The following is a 22,247-nucleotide window of genomic DNA, read 5'->3' as shown; positions in this document are numbered from 1 at the left end:
GAGGGCCTTCAAAGGTTCAAGCCCCCTCACTACATCAATCATTTTTGTGCAGTCCCTTACCGAGCAGGAAAACCTCTATGTGTCCTTCCAACCTTTAGTGTAAAGTGATCATATCCCAATAATTTCTCCTCTGTGTAACATAAACACATGTACTACCATTTTCAGTGTAATATGAGTTGCACTTGATGTGCAGTGCAGGCAATAATACTTATTATTACACAATATTAAATTAGGAAACAGCGGGAAGAATCTTCACTGGTCCAGTCAAAGCCAATGAGTATTCTCAGATAGGTTGAACACCATAAGTTTAATCGAAAATGACAAGAAACCATGTATTTTAAACACTGATACGATGGCCAAAGTGCTTTGGTTTCTCTTATTTCAACTACACAGTCTTTATTTTTAAAAAAAGGTGCTTGGGAGGTGGTATTTTGGAAAAACTTGCATGCAGTTCTCTTCAGTTTCTTCTGATTTTGCTCTGTTTTCTTTCTTGACACCACACTGTTATTTTGCTGACAACATGCTTAAATAACAGACTTCCCTCTTTGAATATTCACCACGCAAAGACTTTCTCTGTATAGAATAGTGAGAGTATATTGTCTTTTTATTGAAAAAAAAAATATAAGTGTCAGATATGCAGGAGTGTGCCTGGAGTTTATATTTGCAAACCCGACAATCCTAGCCACTGAACACCATTGAGGCCTGAACTATGCGCAACCCATGTTTTTTAAAAGGTCCGGTGCCAGCTTGCTCATCCATCCCCTTAGAGAAAAGCAAAGCCAAACCCATGAATTGCAGAGAGTTGGGAAAATGGGCAAGGGGTGATTGAGAAAAACAATAAAACAATTCAGAGGGATGGATCCAGGCAATTTCCTGCTGGACACTCAGTAATATCTTGAGCATCAGCTCATATGATGCTCTCAGATACTGTCTCACGCTGACAAAACAAATGTAGGCTCCTTTTCTTTGACTTTATTAAATAGTTGTGGCCATCACACAACAGTGGGATCGATATGCATCATGTCTCCAGAGGAGACGTGCAATTTACCCATGTGGCACAGCAGTAGCAACTTCATTATTTAAATCCTCTGATGTGGCATTGTGATCTTTCTTGAAGAAAATGCTTTACTGCACGGCAAACAAGCTGTTGCACACAGACTAAAATGAAGAAGTTTATACAGTGAGATCAGTGGGAACAGGTTGAGTCTAGTTCCATCAAAGCTGTCGGGACATCTTTATTTTACAGCAAAAGTCCAATATTGGACCCCATACACACATGCACATTCATATTCAACCTCAACCCACTATCACCACAGCCACCCTTTTTTTTGCCATTTTGCACGAACTGTTGCATGGAGAAAAACCAAGCAACAATCTTAGAGGCTTAGAAATTAAGCCAACATGGAAGTAACAATAATTGCAGCTCCTAAAATGGCCACTTGATCCTAGCTCCATGAAGAGCCCACATTCTAAACTTCAGAGAATAAATAAACATGTTTACAGCCTAGTACAAAAAATGATTTTGGTCTCCTTCGCTAATTTCAGCATTCATTACATCTGTATGGGACTGAACTGCTGTATAGGTCACCTGTTTGCATTTTTTTTAAGTCCCAAAGTTACGCATCTTTAAGGGCGGGGCTTCTTGAGTGACAGGCTGTTTGTGAGATGTTGCTTCAGTCTGTGAGTCACATCCACCCTCACTCCTCCACAGCTCCACCCATTTAAATATAGTCACTTCTGCTTCCCATAACCAAGATGGGAATGTCCTGACAAACCAACCAACTACTGGACTGACCTAACAAAGCAACTAATAGAGTGACCTACAGAGCTGCTGGTTGCAGCTAAAAGTAAGACTATAGAGTCCCAATAATGACAACCCAGTTTATTATACTAAGCCTATACATTATTGTAGATGAAGTTAGTGCCTCAGAGCCAATATGTTTAATACTGCACATGGACAAGACTTTCAATGTTTTGTGAATTATAAATTTATGCAAAAAAACCCCAAAAAAAAACGGGTGTTGTTTTTTGAATTAAAGCCTACATACATGCCGTGTTGTATTGCTGTCTTTTGATTCTTCACAGTGCTTTACAGAGGTCAGCTTTTCCCCTTAAAACCAAAAGACCCTAATAGACACCCAATATAAAGATGAAATGTTCTCTCCTCTGCCTTGCGATATCTGTCACCGGAATTTCACCAATACAATGGAGGTATACAGAATTGATTTTGTGGTACACCATTAAAAAATATGAAATAAACATTTATAAAATTCAACAGCAAAATCTCTTTCCAGAAACAGTGCCATTGTTTCTCTAGACTCTCCACATCCACAGACCACAATGTTTTCATGACCAACCCCTAACTTCATTGGACAATTGCTCACTCCCTTCACAAATCCCAAATCAACCTCTGCAAACATGATATAACACGTTAGTGATCTTTTTTTAGGTGCTGGGCAGACTTTTTTTGTTTTGTTTTTACCTTCGAATAGAGCCAGAATAGCTGTGCTGCTAGGCTAAGCTAACCAGCTGCTGGCTGTAGCTTCATATTTAGCGTATAGATAGGGTGCTGTGGGAGTTGCTGGGAACAAATCATTAGTTACATTCACCCTGTCGGTTGGGTTGACTGAGAAGCACCTTGGCAGGAGGCGATTGCAACGTTGCACATTGCCAAGTCATAGTTATGTTCTAGAGCAGACCACCGTGAACTGTATCCACACAGAGGTTGAATCTGACAAACAACAATCAGTTTGCAGTAACTGTGCACAATTAGTTTGACATTTTGGGGAAGTACGCTCATTTGCTTTTTTGAGTTAGATGAGAAGATCGATACCACTCTCATATCCAGCCAGGGTAGTGAATGAAGAGGTTTGGGCTAAATGCTTATCAAAACTTTAAACAGTGGAGTAGAAATCCACCATTTCTGTCTCTGTAAATCAAAGCATGTGTGTGAAGGAGGAGCGGGTGCAGGCAGTGATGGCTTTGACCGTTCGATACAGGGATGCTGTCAGGAACACAGACACATTTCAGCATGCAAAACAGTTATCCATCATTCAACGTGTTTGTCTTGCAGAAAATACTACTCAGCCTTAATGGGATAAACTCAAAGGGCGCTGGAGTGATGGGCCAAATATTCCATGAAAAACCTCAGCTCTCCAGTTCCCTGAAAGCTTTCTTGGTCAACAAATGAATCCAAGAGAGGGAGAGGAGATGACACTGCCAAAGACACCCACCACTGGCCTCGTTCTAATATCTGTCAAAATATAAATCAATAAGACCTGAAGACAAATGACTCGCCGCTGGATGCTGCGAAGCCAAGCATCCCCGCTCTGAATCCGAATTCCAGCGTCTCATATGAATTTCAATGATTCTTTTGTAAACTTTTTAGATATGCATCACCTCGCTCGGAGTGCGTGTCAGGTTATAAATCAGCAGCCCACGCTCCTGATTCAGAGCCCAGTGCTGACTTCAGCATTGTCACACTCGATGGCAAGGGGATGAAGGTTATCGACCAGACCTATGGACCAGAAAACGATACAAACTTCCAGCGAGCACCCAGTGGCACCAAGCATGGCAGAACATCTGGGCAGCACATGTCTGCAGCACAGACAAGGAGCAACTTGTGCTCACACACATCGGCAATATCACAGAGGGCTCACAGGGGAGTCGATCAATATCTGACCCCTCTAATCCTTCCTCGGCGAGCTCTGCTCCCATGCTCGCTCCTCTCGTTATGCACAACTTCACTTTTCCTCTGCAATTTTCTTTGCAAACATGACATTACAGAGAACATGGCGCTATCTCCAAATTTGCGGTGAGCGAGCGTTCTTACCAGAAAAGAAAAGTGAAATCTGATAACTCTAGATTATTCTGTATAGTTACAGGCTTCCACTGCATGGGGAATGGGATTTGAATATTCCTCTTCCTGTGGATTTTAAATTTCTGTAATAATTGCTATTGTGTGTATTTATGTAGCTAAGTGGAGGCCTCGGACTAAAACCGCTCTTGAAATAATGGAAAGAAAGTTAGACCAGTGAACAATAGCCGCGACTTCTATGAATGTCAAACCTCAACTCAGACCCCCTGAGAGGTTGTAGAAGTGCTGTAGACTTCAAGTTGGAATCATGCAAAAAAAAAAAATACGGCTGGAATGAATGAACTTCACCAGCTGCCGCAACTTAGGATGGAGATGATGTGATTCTTGGATTGGAGGAGGAAAAAAATTTTAATATTTGGCTCGGAGGTGTCAAAATTGTCACGTCACTGCCAAATACTCTCATAGCAATCAAACTTTCTCTTTAATAAGACTGCATGAGGGTTATGTAAGATTAGGCTCCAATGTGGAGTCCTCCAATATGGCTTTTTTTTTTACTGTAATAAATTCCAGGAGGAGCAGAGGAATGTGCTCATGTGGAAATCAATTTATGGTCTCCAAAGCTTGTAAGGATGAGTATTTCTCATTCTAAATTACCATCACTTCTGGTGATGAATGTGGCCATCACCTTCAGCCTGTGCTGAAGTCTTCTGGAGGTAAACTCATGCATGGCGATGTTAAATCCTTGTTGGAATTTAATGAGAAAGGACGATTGGCTATTAAAACCAATCTAGCAACACATAATATACTACATGTGGTAATACTCCGATCCACAATAAGCAATCACGCTACTACACGGGGTGTCAGGGGAGCAATACATCCTACGCTTCGTACCATGTGAGTAATGTCAATTACCAGCGTGGTGCTGCTCTGACATGGGGCTGAATATTGTTCTTGGCACTGAAGCCAAGAGAGAGAAGAGCAGGAGAGTGAGGAAGCCTAATTGTGATGTGCCATAATTTCCCGCTCAGGGCCTCTCACTCAGGATATGGGTGAGGTCAAAGGTGCAATAGAGGGAGTCCATCAGAGGCAAAGCGTGCTGAAGTCATCTGTACAGAGTTATTCGCGGTGAGGTGAAAGCAACTTGGTCAGACAGGGGACCTAATCAGATTTCAAAGTAAACACGGTGCCGCCGGCTCCAGAAGGCTGAGTCCAAACATTGTTGCTAATTGCATCTGTCTTCATTTTCCGCAACTCACTGTACAACACCAATGAAAAAGAAATCTAGATGGAACAAGAACTATTTCGAAAACCGCAGAGAGCACCTCAAACTTACCTCAATTTTTAGTCCATAACTGTTCATTTTAGAGATTGCCAACTCTGATTGCTTCTGTCAGAAATCAAAATATAATGCCTGTGAAGTGTTTCTACTGGAATAATTTTTTTTTTCATACATGGAGACTGAAAAGGAAAATATATATATGCTTGTCCTGTGTGCCATATGTGGGGGCTTCCAGAGCATGGAAACCTACGTAAGCACCAGTCAAGTAGCACAATTTGGGTTTTCAGATGGCTGCAATTGATCTCCCATATTGTGACATTTCTGTTCAAGAGAGCAGCTCCAAGTTAAACAGGCGCCTTATGTCAAGAGGCTTTTTTCACCACCACCACATCCAGCTGCATCTCAAAGTTATAGACAGCTTGTTCACAGAGCGCTTTTACCATCCTGTCCTGAAATCCCAGGAGTCATGCTCGTTGCATGGTGTTTATTGCAGGTCACTGTTAGGGCCCTGGCCTTCAGTGGCACCTTGGCAGACAGGGGAAAGACCTCGAACCCAAAGGACAGTGTATGATTGTTTTAATGTGGTTTCTTTGGTATTTGGTGTTCCAGCAGAAACCCAACCACATATCAACTGACTGCCATGTGCAGACTTGAAAATTACAAGTGCACAGAGATCGCCAAAGCGGAGCGTAACTTAAACTGTACACAGTGTTATTGTTTGCATCCCTGACAGAGATGATGACATTTCATCGTCCCCTTGTGCACTTGCCCATTACTGATGATGCTGAGCTGTTTTAAATATCAGTGTCCTTGAGGGAAAAAAAAACAGCTCTCCTTGTTGTCCTTTCGGCAAAGTATGCATAACAGTAGGCTGTGTGCAGCGAGCGGCACTGGATATGACATCAGATCTCTGAAATGTCTCTGTAAGCAAGTTTGTGCTGAGTCCACATCAACAAGTGTGTAATGTGGTAAGAGAGAAGTGTGTAAGCGAGCATACACAGCCAGGGGATGAGATTCACAGAGGCTCCTGAGGGAAATCAGGATAAAATGGTAGATGTGCTTGGGAAGCACATTTCATATTTTCGGATGAAACTGATAGATTCTAGGCTCAGCCGACTGTCCTACCCAATACTTAGCAGGGGAGTTATATAAAAATGGAAATGGAGCATGAGAACGACATCATCTGGATTGTAAGTGTCTGCTGTTGCCTGTTAACCATCATGCTGCATGATGCTGACTGCTGAACAGTGCAAGTGTAGGTTAACAGTGTAGTGGAATCTCATTATGCCCTGTGCCTAAGCCAGAACATGTGCAACTTTGGCTTGAACGTCAAACTCACCAGTCTTAAAACCTGAACATGAAGTCACTGTTGATATAAATATGTAAGGTTTTTAAATTAGTGTCACATCTCATGAAATTAAAAAACAAAGTGCTTCTACTCAATAATTACATAACAACAACAACAACAACAACAACAACAACAACAATAATAATAATAATGATTATTATTATCATTATTGATGTGTAATAATTATTTGATTACTATTATATAATCATTAATTATATTATACAACTATTTATTATTAATTTCACATCCCATAACATTAAAAAACAAAGCACTTTTACTCAATAATTATATAATCATAATCATAAAATTACAACAACAACAATATGATGATGATAATAATAATAATAATAATAATAATAATAATAATAATAATAATAATAATAATAATAATAATAATAATAATAATATTTCAGTATATATTTTAGTTTATTATATTATATTTTATTATCAGCATCAGACACGCCTACAACTGACAAAACGTGACGTAGGCACGGCGTATGTTGTCAAAAAAGAAAAGATGGCGTCGGTGTCAGAACTGTACGATGTAGGCTGGGAAGGTAAGAAAAAAGATCAAATAGATTCTCCTCCAGCGCCCTTGAGACCGGTTTGTGTCTTTTTGAATACATGTGGTGATTTCTTGATATTTTTCTTGTGCGTGAAACCTACGATCGGTTGTCATTGTCTCAGACACGAGCAAGTCGGCGTATAGCTTATAGGAGTTAGCGAATGCTAGGTACCATGGATAGCTAATTTATCGGGTTAATCCACATAGAGGATCCATGCAGTATATACTAATGACGGAACTGTTCACGGTGTTGTAACAGCGTTTAATGTGAAGCAGAAGACGATGTCTTTGTACTTTCATATAACCTTAAAACGTCTGTAGCATGCTAGCTAGTATAACTAGACAGTCATTGCTTCGGCTAACGTCAGCTATAGCTACGTTGCAATAGAGTCCTGGCTCTGCAAGACACATATAGCGTAGTAATAATAACGTAATTGTATTGTTTGTGGCGTTTTATCATCTTGCGAGTGCACTAGTAGCACTAACATTGCCGTTGCGGTTTTGATCAGTAGATCCACTTGTCATCATTAATAAAGAAACGGTAATTTGATGAATTGATTGCAACCTGTCGCGTGTCTCATTAGCCCCAGTAACGTTAACCTCAGTCCCATCGTCCACACCGGTTGAAAACACGCTTAGGTAATAAAAATACACGTGACTACACATTTCAGTAAAGCTTAATATGTCTTGCTTTTCACGATTTCATTCCAAATGGTATATTGCACAGTCCCACGGTTAAAATACCAGTCTTGAGACGTTGTATTGAAAACTGTTGTTACTACAGATTACAGCTGTCTTTATGGTTAAAACTTTTGTTCACAGAGATGAGAGACAAGCTGCGTAAGTGGAGAGAAGATAACAGCAGAAACAGTGAACAGATTGTGGATGTTGGTGAGGAGCTCATCAGTGACCATGCATCTAAACTGGGAGATGACAGTAAGTGTGTTAATACAAAGAAATCATAATTTTACATCATTTCAGGGATTTCAGGGATTTTTTTTAACAAGCATACACTTACTATTTGGCCAACATAGATAGTGAGTTGTTATTTTCAAATGCACCATTTTAAATGAGATTTAAAACAAATTAAGAATGCTCTTTTCATGCACCAGTCTGTAGATGATTTAAATCATCAACAGGTGACTGTAAGCACATTGAAAAGGAGAAAGCAGTGGCCTGTTCTCTAGACTCTAGAAAGCAAGGGGAAAACACTCCTTTTTCATCGTAATATAACAGACAGCTTGTCATCATTTCCTTGTGGCATCATCATATAAAGAAATAAAAGATAAGTAGAGCCAGCAGGTCTGAGTAAAGTTTTAAAACATCTTTTTTAAAATGAGGATCTCCTGCTTTGTGGTATCAGAAACCACCGAATGTCCCTCTGTAAAAACAGTCAGGCTAATGTTATTGACTGTGGGTTCATCTGTACAACTTTGTGAGATGTGATTGATCTAAGTGGGTGATTTTCCCGCTAGCTAGATTTTTTTTTCTATCCTCTCTCTTGTGGTATATATTTTTCTTTTGGATAAATTTCTAAACAGGATCTTAGGTTTCCTGTGATGTGGAAAACACAGATAGACCAAATCATTGGCTGAAAACCAAAGTCCAGAAATACAAGATTGCTTCCATTAAACGGAAATTTAGGAGGTTTGAGGTGGAAAGTTAAAATACTTAACTTGGAAAAGCATCAATAGAATCAGGTGACTTAAGCCCTGTTCGCACGGGACTAGCATTACCTGGGGATCTCTGGTTATTTGTAATAATTGCAGAGTTTTGTCTGTCATCTTGATCCTGTGCAAATCTGCTGAGACTGCAATTTGTCAATTAAAAATTCCATTGCAAATGACTTGCCAAAGTTCGCCAAACACAGAGGTGGTGTGACAATATTAGTCCAGTGTGAATTTGCATCTTGGTGATTTTGGGTCATGTTCAGGCTTTCTGTTTCTTCTGCGCCTCATTTCTGCCTCTTTCCCGGTCAAGAATTATGGAGGCTCTGTTGGAAAATATAATTAAAAGTTTTGACAGCATTTTGGGTGCATCTCGCTACACCGCATGGAGACCCATTTGCAATAAAAGCAAGCTGAAATCCATCAGATGAGATGCATCTTGAAAGATGATGAGATCAATAACATGTAAAAATGTGTGGCAGAATTGGCTCTGGTCGTTAAACCCACATTTAAAAGAAAAAAGGGAGGTTAACATTGTACATCATAGCAAGTAGTGCTGGGGAGTGTTTCCGTGTTGCATAGAGAGGAGTTACAAATGACTGCCTATTTTATCTGGGAAATAATGTAAGTAAGTTTGAGTAAAATACAGACTTGACTTGTGTGCGCGAATGTGCATCACAAAACAAAGATGTGGTTGTGGATGGGGATAATTTCTAAGGTACATGAGGTCCCAGGGTAATACTAGACCCGTGCAATAGACCTTTAGGTGATGAGGAGGAAAATTCACAAAGAAGAAATAGCAATAAGATTAGAATATAACATTAAAATGTACTATATATACTACTATATTCCAGACATACTTTAAGCAGCGATACAATAATTTTAATAGTGTGAAACTTGCAGATAGCATAGTCCATTGCCTGGTATTGCACTGTGCAGTGTTGATTTTGTGAGATTTTATTCCAGAAGCGGTGGTGAATTTGACTTACATAAACATATCAAAGGTCACGCTCTCCCTTACAACAGCACTGTCCTGCTGCATTTCCCCGTAAAACTCTCCCTTTTCCCCTCATCATTATGATTCATACAGTCCTCAGAAGAGGCGGATAAACACTTAACATGCCATGGTTTTTATTGAAACCAGCTCTTAAATTGGCTGTGAAATGAGATGGCAATTATCAAAACAAGAGCTGGAGTCATTAAAGTCAAGAAAACTAGAGGCATTTGTTTGTTTTGGCATGACCTGCCAGTTTTAGGGTGGAGCTGGATTTTATTATTCTTTTCAATTAACATGGGGTGTTCATTTGGCTGAACATGTCCAGTTTGCTTGTCAGAGCTGTCTGTCTAACATGTTGTATTAATTCTATTAATTGGCTTCTGTAGCCAGGCTATTAGTCAGAATGTTATAATGTTACAGCTGACTGAGTGAAAAAACATTTTAATAAACTGTTTCATTTTTTATAGCTAACCACCCAGTGAAACATGTATAAGGAATGGTTGTGCTTGTTAATGATGGTGCTCAACATGCCGTGCTCTACAGGGATATAAACATAACTGCGGTCAAATGTTCAGACGTGATTGGTTTTATGTATCTACATATACATGTTTTTGACCATATTCAACCACACTGCACACAAAATTTCAATACATTTTAATAAACATTGAGCAGTAAACAAAGCAGAGGTGTTTAATATTGGTACGGTTGTTGATATGATTAACTACAACCAGTCTACAACTTAAAATACAAATCAGTATCACGGTAATTATGTCACAGAAGCAACACACTGTGTGCATGTAGCCCCTTTATATTAAATAGACAAGCTGCAGAGGTGTGCAAACATCATTTTTTTAAGAACTGACTATTGTGAGAGCCTTCTGGAGGATTCTAAAAAATATAATCACGCTTCAAAAATGACTAGCTAATTTTTATGATTCTCTTCGTGCTGAAAAGGGTCGGGATATTTTGAACCTTTGCGTAAACATATTGGGAATGCTTTAACATCACTCACTCATCTAATAATTGTTATATTGTGTTTACGTTAAAACTGATATTCACGTCTCTATTTTTAGTGAAAACAGACACATGTTGTTAACCCAACCGAATTTAGCTGTCGAAACTTGTTCTGGCATGCGAACTACAGAAGCTGTTAACACTGTCACACAACCCAGAGTGGGGGAAGAGAAACAGCATGGCATGTACAGAAATGTTAGTTCAGCTACTTTGGTTTCAAATAGCATCGCCAGGGTTTTTTAACAGTGTTTTCCTTTTAATAAAATGTAGCTTTGCTGTCATTTAAATGCTCAACCTGCGACTTTGTCCCCTGTTGTCCTCTGATACCTGTAAAGAACACCTTCACATGTTTCTGCTCTACTAATACACAGTGGAGAGAAGACATGTCATAATGAGGAAAATGAATTATGAGTGGGGGTGTAGGGTCAAACTTTTCAAACTTCAGTCTGAAATTGAGAACTGATCGTAACATAAAAACTTAGTTTCCTTGATAATGTTACCCCACATTTCCTCAAATGTAACACTATGACTGAAATTGAATTTGTAATTTACTACCAGCTCACTGCGGGGAAATGAATAACATGACTGTAAAGCCTTACACCAGGGCGTTTGCTTGAAATGATCCCGCATTCATGACTGTAGTTCTGTCCAAGTTTTAAATGAATGTATGGCTTTTGAACACTATCTTTAATGTATTCCATACAGAAAACAGTAAATGTAGCAGAACGTATTAAAGGGAATGGGAAAGTTCTTTGAATGAACTCTCAGGCTGCTGGTTCACATCATGGAAGCTTGTTTGTGTGAGCAGAAAACATGATGTGTAGCTGCTGGGGACAGCCTCGTAAGCTGGGACGTCAAGTGTACAGTTCAATATATCATTTTTTCATGTTACACCAGGCAGTGGAATGGAAAGGGCGTTAACACAGTCTTCTTTGTCCGTGTCTCTTCTGCCCAGTATGGATTATTTATGAGCAGGTGATGATTGCAGCGCTGGACTGCAGTCGGGATGACTTGGCTCTGGTAAGTTTTTACCGCTCTTCCTCACACGCCCTAAGAGCTTCAAAAGCCATCGTTCACTCTCTCACAGCCATTCCTACTTTGCAGCTACCCCCACCGCCATCTCTGCCAAATGTGAAAATCTGATTTTTATTTGGCCAAATAGTATTACTCTGTCTGTACTTTGGAAAAACAATTTGCTGAGAGTTGGAATTAGAGGGTGTAGCAAATGAGAGCAGGAGCATGCTTCAAGTGTTAGCTGAACTTGGCCATCATTTATGGAGTTCAGCTGCTCCCCCCGCCCCCCTCGGGATTTATTTGCCATCCTTAAGCTTAATGTCATGTTTCTGACTGCACGTTTTGAAATATTCATTGTGCTGAAGATGGTCAAATCTGCACAGGATTTAAAAAAAAAAAGACAAGAGATCATGGTTATTGAAACGGTTAATCTCCAATCAGTATGGATGCAACGACTCCCTTGGCAAAAAGAATGACTCACTGAGTACAGAAAAGGCAGAACTCAGTCATTGGAATTAGTTGTCTGTTGGCTATCCTTTCAGACCCGCTGCCAGACTTAAAAAAAAAAAGCAGAAGGACCAGCCTTCAGCTGATGGATAGTGCAAAGGACTCAGATCACGCTGCAGACAGATCTCATTGAGGATAATGCTGAATGTGATAATAAGCATTCCTCAGCTCCTTCACTACGGTGTGTTCAGACGCCCTGTGGCAGAGCACCCTCACTCCCCTTTTTATCGCGGCCAGTGTGGTTGCCTAAATGATTAAAAGAAATAAAATACACAGTAGGATTTTGTGCTGTCCCATACGAAAGATGACCAACGTGAAAGAAACATGGTGATTTCTTTGATCTCGGCTACAAAAGGGCGGTCCTGTGTCGCACAGTGAGAGAGGTTTTTGGATGGCCATTGTCACGGTTTTGCGATCAAACACAGCCTGGGATAAACTTCTGACGGTGTCAGAAATTTTGGACGACCTTCTCGCTGCGTGACTGCTGTTATGACCTACGTCTAAGCATGAAATGATGCACTGATCAGCACAACACCGCTAAATGCTACTAGATGCTAATACTTAGAGCTCTCGTTTGCAAAAGTGGCAGCCGCGACCACGTCCACATTCTCCTCCTCCTCTCCTTCAGACTTTATTCGACACACATAAATGGCATGATAGCGAGAGCTCGACTCATGTTTGTTTGCATTTTCGTCTAAACACTACAGTGGCGTAGATAACGACGCACGCTGACAACACTTTGTTCTTGTATTGATGTCGATGGACGTATGTCATAGCCTGCGATTCAGTAGGCGTTGTCTTCGGAATGACTTGCAAACATCAAACTTAATGAAAGTTAATTAGATCCACGACGCATAGTCTAACTGCACTAAACCTAAATCGCACAGTCTGTAGGAGGCTGAAGGCTGTGAAATTGGCCTTTTGACTCTGATCTTGAGTCAATGTATTCATTTTGTTTAGCTTAAACACAGGCAAAAAATCTGACATTTTCAAGACAGGTGGTTTGTATCTGTAGAGGTATGTGTGTGTGAGAGCAAGAGTGTAACATAAACTTAAGTTACAGCCAACTATAATTGGTCTCTCTCCTCTGCCCACATCCTTGCAGACCTGTCTACAGGAACTGAGGAAGCAGTTTCCAGATAGCCACAGAGTGAAGCGATTATCGGGCATGAGGCTGGAAGCTTTGGAAAGGTAAGCATCGGGCACCGAAAGCTCTACAGACAAAAAAAAAAAAAATCTCAGCCTCACTATTACGTGTGGTACTTTTGGAGGCTCGGGTCGAGAAACTGTTAGCAGATCCTAAGTGGTACAATGGTCTGGGTGTGTATTAAGTGCTGTGTGTGTGTGTGATGTGTGTGTGTGTGTGTGTGTGTGTGTGTGTGTAGGGTAGGTTGTGTTTGTGTTGGATCACCCAGCATTCCTTTTGGAGATGAGGGGAACGGAGAGAGGAAAGGTTCAGCGCTGTGTAGTCCTGTGGCCCTTTTAGCCTGAGTTAGGGATTCCCGGGAAGGAAGTGGTCGGATCCCAACTGTTATTCTGGGGGTCCCTCAATCTTCTCTGGTTTCTACTCCTCTGTTGTTTCCTTATTTTGTTACTCCTCATCTCTCTATTTTTCTCTCTCTTTGCCCTTCCTATTTTCATGCTCCATTTCTTGTCCTGTTCTGATCTCTGTACTGCGAGTATGTCTTGGCCCTGTAAATATTGACATGAGGCATTTGCGGGATCATACGGTATACCAGGGTATTTAAAAATCCTGACATTGTGATTTTTAAATACTGTCCCCTCTTCTTTGTATTAATTTCATACTGGGGAGGCTGTAATGAGGATGCTTGTGCACATCACATGCCCTGGAGGGTACGCCCGGGCCACAATGCATACGTGAGCAGTGTGTATTCACATTGTCCGCGTTTGTTTTTGCGGTGCTGGAAGACATGAAGAAATTGAATTGTATGTACTTAATTTCGAACATTCAAAAAAATAAATGAAATAATCTGCATATGAAAAAAAACACAGTATTGTTCATATATAACAGATTTTCAATCAGTAAAAATAGCTTCCGCCCAAGCCTAAGTTGCATGTCACCACAATCTCAGCGTTGTCACCCTCCCTGCAAAGCAATGCGTTTTATTTATGAATCGGCAGTTCATAAAAAAAAGTAAGCAGAATGAAGGGCGTGAGCAAGAAAGATAAACAGCGGGTATTTTAGTCTGTGCTGAGCTAAAGTAAGTGTAATTCAATCTGTTTACTCACAGTCCCCACCCAGATCACCATTACTGGTTTATCGGTTATGTCAGAGTTTATGTGATAATTGAGAGTGATTGCTTCGGCGCTGTCAGATTAAATAAACGACACACTGGGATCTAATTGGCAGCAGACAGAGCTCCACTTGAATGACACAGCTTCAAACAGCAAGGCCCCTCCCCCTCCACACACGCACACACGGTTCCTAAATAAATAAGGCAAATCAAAGTGGCTCGTGAGTGGTCGCCCGGTGCCATCTGAAATCTCCTAACGTGTGGCTGAGTAATAAAGTGAATGTGAGGGAAGCAGCAGCGCTGGAAGTGGGGCTTCTCAGTGCTAATGGGAACCAGAGTTGCTTCTGTCTGTTGCTGGCGGTGGGCGGGACAGTTTCTGATCACTGAGTCCTGTCTTTGGCTGCCGAAACATCAGCGTTGCAGTTTGCCCCTAATCGAAAAAAAAAGAAAAAAAAATACCAGAAATCATCCTTCAGCGCCTGATTTGACATGACAAGTGAAGTGAACATACCTCCTATTTCCAGATTTCTTTACCGTATGATTTGATATTTACAGCTCATAAATTTCCCCTTTAAACAGAATCATGTGGGCTCAGGCCAGCAGTTTGAGGCACGCTGTGTTGGATATTGTTGCTTATCAGGTTCACATGTGTGTTTTGTGGTTTTATGTACGGGCCAAGAGACAGACAACTGAACCAACAACTTAGCTGCAGATCTGGACGGATGTTAAAGCAGCAATTTGATTTTGTTTAAAGGTGAATCAAACTGGATACAATCAGAATGAAAATACAATATTCGAAACAGCGCTTTGTTTGTATTGATTTCATGAGTCACTGTGAACCGATATAAGCCTCTCGCAATGTCAGCCGTGTGACCGGCAACCTAAACTTAAGCGAGTGTTTATTTCTTTCTTTAGATCACCACTGATTTCTGTACAGTCTCACTGTAATCACAGGAACCTGCCATGCTGTATACAGAAACTTGATTACTTTGAACTGTGTTTGATTTCCCCACCACCTAATTTTACCCGACTGCGGACTGGGATTGGTTAAAAAACAAATTTGTATTCTTTTTTCTCTCTCTCGTTCTCTCTCTCTCTGAAGGTACGACGAGGCCAACAAGCACTACGATGCCATTCTCCAAGACGACCCCACCAATACGGTAAGACTGAGGAGTCGGGAAAGAAAGGGGAAAAATCCCTCAGCTTAGCATTCTACTTTGCTTCACTTTGTGGTCTCAGCTTTTTGGAAGGCTTTAAATCTGCCGAGGCACTTTGGTGTTAGCAGTGTGAGTTTGCTAAGTTAAACTCCCCTTGGCCTCTCTGACCTCAACCACAGAGCTCATCAGCCTTTCACCCACACAACTGAGAAGTGTTCAAGGGAGGGGGGGGGCTGGGTGGGTGGGTGATTCATGGTCTTAGTCAGTGGCAGACATGTTTGGTGGAAGTAAAACGTAAATAAAGGTCTGGCCTTTGAAGACGGTGATTTACAGCATCTTTCAGACCCCCATCCCGAACAAACGGGGCTGATCTCTTGTCCCACCTTCTCCATTGCCGTCAACGAGCTTCAGGTGCAAAGTCTGCTAATGTCAAAGCAGACAATGACCTTTCTGAAGCTCTGCTCTTGCTATCTTCTCAATTTCCTATTCATCTCTGTGAAATGACTTGCAGAAGCATGTCTAGCCCATGTCCTGCCAATCCCACACCACCAACCCAAAACATCATGTACCTGCTGTTAATTGTTTCCATAAGGATGTGTGGCCATGCGAGAAAATAAATCTTTTTAAGGGGTTTTTCAAAAGAAACCATGACCTTATTTATTTTGGCTAAACCCCTCACCCCTCACCCCAAAGATGTTCGACAAGTTTCATGTGCCATGCTTGACATATGGATCGCTTTAGATATATGAAACATATTCTCTCAGCTGGCAGAGTGCAGACACAGCACAGACATTTGTGCTTTGGATGCCATATGAGGTTATTCACATCATCGGTTGTCTGCCTTAAACAAATAGAAAACTACAAAAATAAAACTAATCTTGCTTTGATGCACACCACCCCACCTCCTCTAAGAAGCCTTTTTTACACAGAGATGGAGCAATAGGACTGCTATGAAGTCACATCTTTATGCTACCTTTGTATTTTCACACAGAACCAAACCAAACTATCAATGCACTCCAGTGATTTTAGACAGCATGCCGGCATTGTGGAATCAAAAGTGTCATCTGCCCCCAGTGTGACATAACATAGGCATGTGCAGCCATTTATAAATAATAACAATGGCACAACCTGGAAATAGCAATCATTTATCTCCTTTATTATATTGCAGTCAGTTTTGTCCTTGGCTTGTAGTAAGGAACTCCCGAATTTTAATGTTGTTCACGACCACAGTTCTCTGTCATTCAGGTAGCTTCTAACTTTTATTAGCTGCTTTTTAATACTCTATTTAATACTACATTGTTTCAGCGCTGTTAATACCTCCGTCCCCCTATTCCACAATTGCACCTTGTATGTAGACTGGCAAGGCTGTATAATGGTAGGAAGTTCTCCCCTTGAAGAGGCTTTGTAAATGGGGCAACAGTGACTGCTCCCTTGTCTTTATCTAGCCACAGCTGCTGCCTCCCACCTTCACTTTGTCAGGAACATCTCTGTTTATTTTCTGGTTTTGTTGCTGTTGGAAGTTTGCAAGTCAGATTGGCATGTCAGCCTTAAAAACAAGAGACAGGACTGTTTTCATGGGCTGCTCTCCTCACTTATATTTCAATTTAAAGAGCGGTTTGGGTCACGGGATATAATTTCTTTTACGGCAAGGGATACGCTGAATTTCACAACAAAAGTGTGCACTAGTCGTTAGAGTATTTTTGCCCAAATTATAACTGAAGTACAAATAGAATTTCTTTTGTAATTGGTAGCATACTGTAAGGGTATACGGTCCCAAAAATGATGCTGCCTGAATCAAAATACTACTGAACAAACAATGAATTACTGGCTGACTTCATTATAATTTCTCAGTCATGGCTCTTGCATCTCTGGCGACACAAATAACAAGCAGAAACATTTGCATGATGGTCTGCTTTCCTAATTTCTGCTGAAGTCTTGATCCATGTCTGACAAGGCAATAGCACAGGGAAGATTACAGTGAATACTTTGGGTAATATTGTCCGAGTTATGCTGTTCAATACAAGATTGGAATAAAAGCCATAAATCCCGTTATTTTCTTGTAACGCTGTCATTTTCATGTACAAAAAAGGGTGTTGTTCTAGCAAATTTTAGTTTAAGTAATTGGTGTGATCTGCAAAAAAAAAAAGCTTCACATTTAACCACTGTTTTGACAATGGGAGTTGCAGTTTCAGTGAATCCCAGGGCACCTCCCCGACATGGCACAGGTCCTCTGGGGATTGCAGGGACATCCTCGGAAAGGGAATGGTCGGTTTCCTGATCTCTGCATGCTGGATACTGCCACCCTAGCGAGTGAGGCTGTCAGTCATACCCGGGGCCGGGAATGGAACAAAACAGACAAATAGCTCTTCTGTGCATGGGATGTTAACCTTAAACCTCTTTCCCACAATCGTTGTGGGACTGACTTGGGCGTAGTGGTGGAGGGTGGAGCGGTGATACGATGGCATCGTTTAGGTCACCTGTCTTGGAGTGAGGGCTGTCTCCTCCCTGCATGTTCTCCAACATGCTCTTAAGAATCGGGCAGGGGACGGGCCTGAGAAATGGCGGAAAATTGGCGACCACAAGGAAGACTTGCGAGGCATCCCAGCATGCGAAGCAGAGATTGGAAACTGAGCTGTTGTAATTACAGGCTGTGGAATAGATGTGGTACCCATTAACCAAAATTGTTGAATCAACAAAAATTGCTCAAGGTTTTTTTGCCATGGCGGCGTCCAAAAAATGTTTCAAACTCTTAGCCCTTCCATTGCTTGCTATGTTCCAATACCTACAGCAATGATCTGGCAAAATTCTTGTCTGTGTGCGTAGATGCATTTTTTTTCCACCTTTTTATTTCTTCATGTGAGTATTTTCGATTATGCAGAACCCTCAACATTTGCGTACAAGGATTCACCAGTTTATTATTGTTTTTAACACTGAGTTGACTCAGTGATTGCATTAATATTGGATTCCAACGCTCTCATTTCACCCTAATTGTTCGATATAAAAAGCTAGTATTTCTTAAACAAGCCACTGAGGTCACATAGACGACTCCTGAGGTTGACCCGCAATCATATGCAATTACAGATTGATTGAAGGACAAGATTATACATGTTTGAGTCAAGTCTTTTGAAATTTAAGGCCCTAATTCAGAATTTTTTCGACCGCATGAATGTGAAGTATATCCACAAAATAACGTTGACTTGCAGTTAAAAAATATTATGTATTGATATAATATATTGATATATGAAAATACACACCTCTTTTGCTGTTATGTACAGATGTAAATAAACCATAAACAGCATTATGAAACATTAATATTTGTATAGACCTGCTCTATCACTTCCCATCCCCTTTTTTCCTCCATCTAATTTCACGTGTGTACAGTGCTAGGTGTGCCACCCTCGCTGTGATGTTTCTTATTATAAAGAAAGGTTGCGGTAGGTCGCAGCAAAGAGCCAGGGGTGATGTAAATAATCCAGTCCTCACTCCTGAGGTCTCCTCAGAGCGCTAATTAAAAAAGAATCACGACAACAGAGGGATCAGACCCACTGCCAGGTTTTTCTGGATCATTAGTTAGAGAAAGGAGGAGAGAGAGGAGTGGTTTGGAATTGCTTCTCGTTTAATAAAGTGCCGTGTGACTCTCTGGGCTACCAACTTCCATATGTTCCTTTGAGCCCCAAGTGGTTCTTTATCTGGAAAAGAAAAAAAAAAGCTGGGAGAGAAGAGAGGTGGGTGTGGTGATGGCGGGGAGCGCACAAGTGCAAAAATCCACATTCAACATGGCTGTAGTGTTTGTTTAATTTTTTTTCTGCTTCCCTTTTTTGGTATTGGATGAGGAGAGATCCCACATGCTTGTAATTTGGTCTGAAGTGAGTATAAATTCCTGAATCGCAGAGCTCTGGTGAAATGCACTGGATGTAAAATGGTGTGATCTTTGTTTTATACACGTAGGACATGCAGAGTAAGGGTTGACCTTTCACACTGTAAAATCTGAAAAGTTGATTTTACTTGTAAAAAAATTTGGAAAGCGATTGCGTTAAAAATTGTAAGTAAAAAACAAGTCTTAATTTATGCTTGCTTTTTATCTAATTGTTATGTTTACTTACATTTAATTATATGCACTTAATTTTGTGACGTTGTTGCAAGTTAAAAATGACAAATTTGATGAAATTGTAATGATTTAGAACAAAACTGGGACTCCGATGCAGAGAAAAGCACCAAACACCAGCCACAGTTTATCAAATCCAAATCTTTACTGAAGGAAGCAGAAATCATACATATGTAGGCAGAAAAGTACATTCAGGGAAATCACAGAAGTAAAAAAGTCAGAAACCAGGTGAGCGAACACAACGAAAAAAGGCTGGAGAGCATGAACACACCAGGCTGACATTGACAGTCTGGCAACTAAGTGGAAGACACACTGGGCTTTAAATACACAAGAGCTGATCACTGATGCACTGATGCACACAGATGAGTGAAATAAGACAGGTGAAACACATGAGGCTATCAAAAAAGCGGGAAAGCTCAGGAAGTAAAAGTAGCACTAAACACAATGAGAACACATTTCAAAATAAAACAGGAAGTGGACACAAACACATGAACAGAAACTTGACACAATATCACATAAACCCATCTTTCTTAGTTTTAGCAACCTCAGTAAACCAAGTTTACAGTGCTATATATATATCTGTATTCTGCTCGCAGATCTCTTAACTTCATCACTGGCAAAATCGTCTTTGTTGTGATCAAGTTAAGTCAGACTTAGAGAGAAATACATAATTTCACTTTCATTTTTAAGTTGCAAAAGCTTTTTTGTAAACTTAACACCTGTATATAAAGTAAACATAAGATTAATAGTCACGTTTACTTTAATTTTCCAAGATTATTTTAAGTAATAATAATTTGTAAGATTTTACAGTGCACTTTTCTTTTATAACTTCTTGACATTTTCCTCCATATGCCTTTAGACCACCCTGATACTAAAAGTACCTGCTTCTTGATATGTGACAGTGTGTTTGGGAATAACGTACGTTGTGGTGTGGGTAGAATTCTTTACTGTTGTTGTCAGAAACCTTCTTTGTTTTATCAAGATGTTGTACTGTTGCCTGCTCACTTTTTTTTCTCTCTCTGAGAGACTGAAATATTGCTTGTCAGTTGAGGCTGCAGCGTCTCTGCAGGTCCCTGTCCCGGCTTGATGGATAAGTGGATTTCTTGTGATGGCAGTGTCAGAAGGGGCCCAAATTTACAGCACCCTAGACATGACTCATGCACAACCCTCAATGGCTTTGGTTAGGAGAGCAAGAGAGGAAGCCCTACTCAATCAAGTGCCAGTCCATAAATAAAATAGGCTGTGGCAGGGCAGTGCGCTTCTAATGGAGCGGCAGCCTCCCGTTAGGGTTTTCACTTACTACCGAAAGCAGGAGGAGGAGGGGGGAGTCTGGGGGAAGTAAAACATTTGGAAAAGTCGCAGCAGCAGGAGTAATACTTTCTAATTCAGATTGATGAGAATCTAATCCACCTTAAGGTCACTTCAACATCAAAACGAAGCGGAAAGCAATTTTCAGCTGATGTAAGTTGGGCTGGTGCAGTGCTAGATGCGTGCCGTGCCGGCAGGAAGACAGGGGTTGGGGTTTGGGGGAGTGTGCCATTTTCCCCACTTGGTTAGAGGATGACTCACCGCTTTATCTCAGCCACTGAGCTCATTTCTACTCCCAAACACTGACTCATAATTTGTGTGTCCATCTCCTGTCGGACACGGCCACTAACTATCTCCAATTACGTCGTGATCGGCTTATATCGATTTAATGTCCCCATTTAGATATGAGTAAACTTGACAAACTTAACTGTCGAACGTGACTTTTGTCTGTTTATTTTCACGCCTGCAGTTGCAATACACCAAAGTGCTGATTCATCTTATAAAAATGATTCAGTCTCACAGCGAAACTTGGAACAGGATTGTGATGTACACACTTCAACTCACAACTCTTACACTCACTCATCCTCTCACCCCCCTCCAGACAAACACTCGAGGAGCTGAGCTCCTAATCCTGTTTACTCTCTGCTCCACAGGCAGCAAGGAAACGCAAGATCTCCATACTGAAGGCCCAGGGGAAGAGCGCTGAAGCCATCCGGGAGCTCAATGAGTATCTGGAGCAGTGAGTGTTTCTACAAGAGGGGGAAAGGGTCAGACACCCCCTCCTCCCCTAGCTTTTCATTTTAATTAAAAACGAAGTTTGCTTTCAATCGAGCTGGCACAACTGCATGAAATGCCAGCAAAGTCTGTCTCCTACCTTGACAGTTGGATGGCTGTCATTATTGTAATAGCTTATTTTACACGTACATTTTTACCTTGCTGTGTTACAAATGCATTCTCTGTTTCAAAATAACTGTTGTGATTTAATGTGTGTAACTATGTTTGAGGAAGATTATTTACTGTCATTTTGTGTTTACAGGTTTGTTGGGGACCAGGAGGCGTGGCACGAGTTATCAGAGCTCTACATCAACGAACACGAGTAAATGCATTTTTATAATTAAAGCAAAAATGTAATTTTAGTATTTGCTATTTTTTATGCACCGTAACATTTCTTTTATATCAGTTAGGCTAAATCTCAAGGATGATTTACTTTGCAC

General features: G+C 40.8%; 1 protein-coding gene across 1 annotated transcript in view; it reads left to right on the top strand.

Annotated features, from left to right (window-relative positions):
• The first annotated feature begins 6,913 nt into the window (after positions 1-6,913).
• emc2 (ER membrane protein complex subunit 2) overlaps positions 6,914-22,247 on the top strand; it is a 30,935-nt gene continuing 15,601 nt past the window's right edge. The window contains exons 1-7 of the mRNA XM_042490376.2: positions 6,914-7,001; positions 7,832-7,945; positions 11,643-11,707; positions 13,314-13,399; positions 15,566-15,623; positions 21,687-21,772; positions 22,070-22,129. Coding sequence (XP_042346310.1) covers positions 6,962-7,001; positions 7,832-7,945; positions 11,643-11,707; positions 13,314-13,399; positions 15,566-15,623; positions 21,687-21,772; positions 22,070-22,129 — 509 coding nt within the window. The 5' untranslated portion in view covers positions 6,914-6,961. The remainder of the gene's footprint in view (positions 7,002-7,831; positions 7,946-11,642; positions 11,708-13,313; positions 13,400-15,565; positions 15,624-21,686; positions 21,773-22,069; positions 22,130-22,247) is intronic.

Source organism: Plectropomus leopardus, chromosome 11 (assembly GCF_026936395.1).
Source record: "Plectropomus leopardus strain MGB_pleo_1.0 chromosome 11, ASM2693639v1, whole genome shotgun sequence".
NCBI classification, from domain to species: Eukaryota; Metazoa; Chordata; class Actinopteri; order Perciformes; family Serranidae; genus Plectropomus; species Plectropomus leopardus.
The sequence above is the reverse complement of the archived record's forward strand: the minus strand, read 5'-3'. Positions and strand labels throughout refer to the sequence as shown.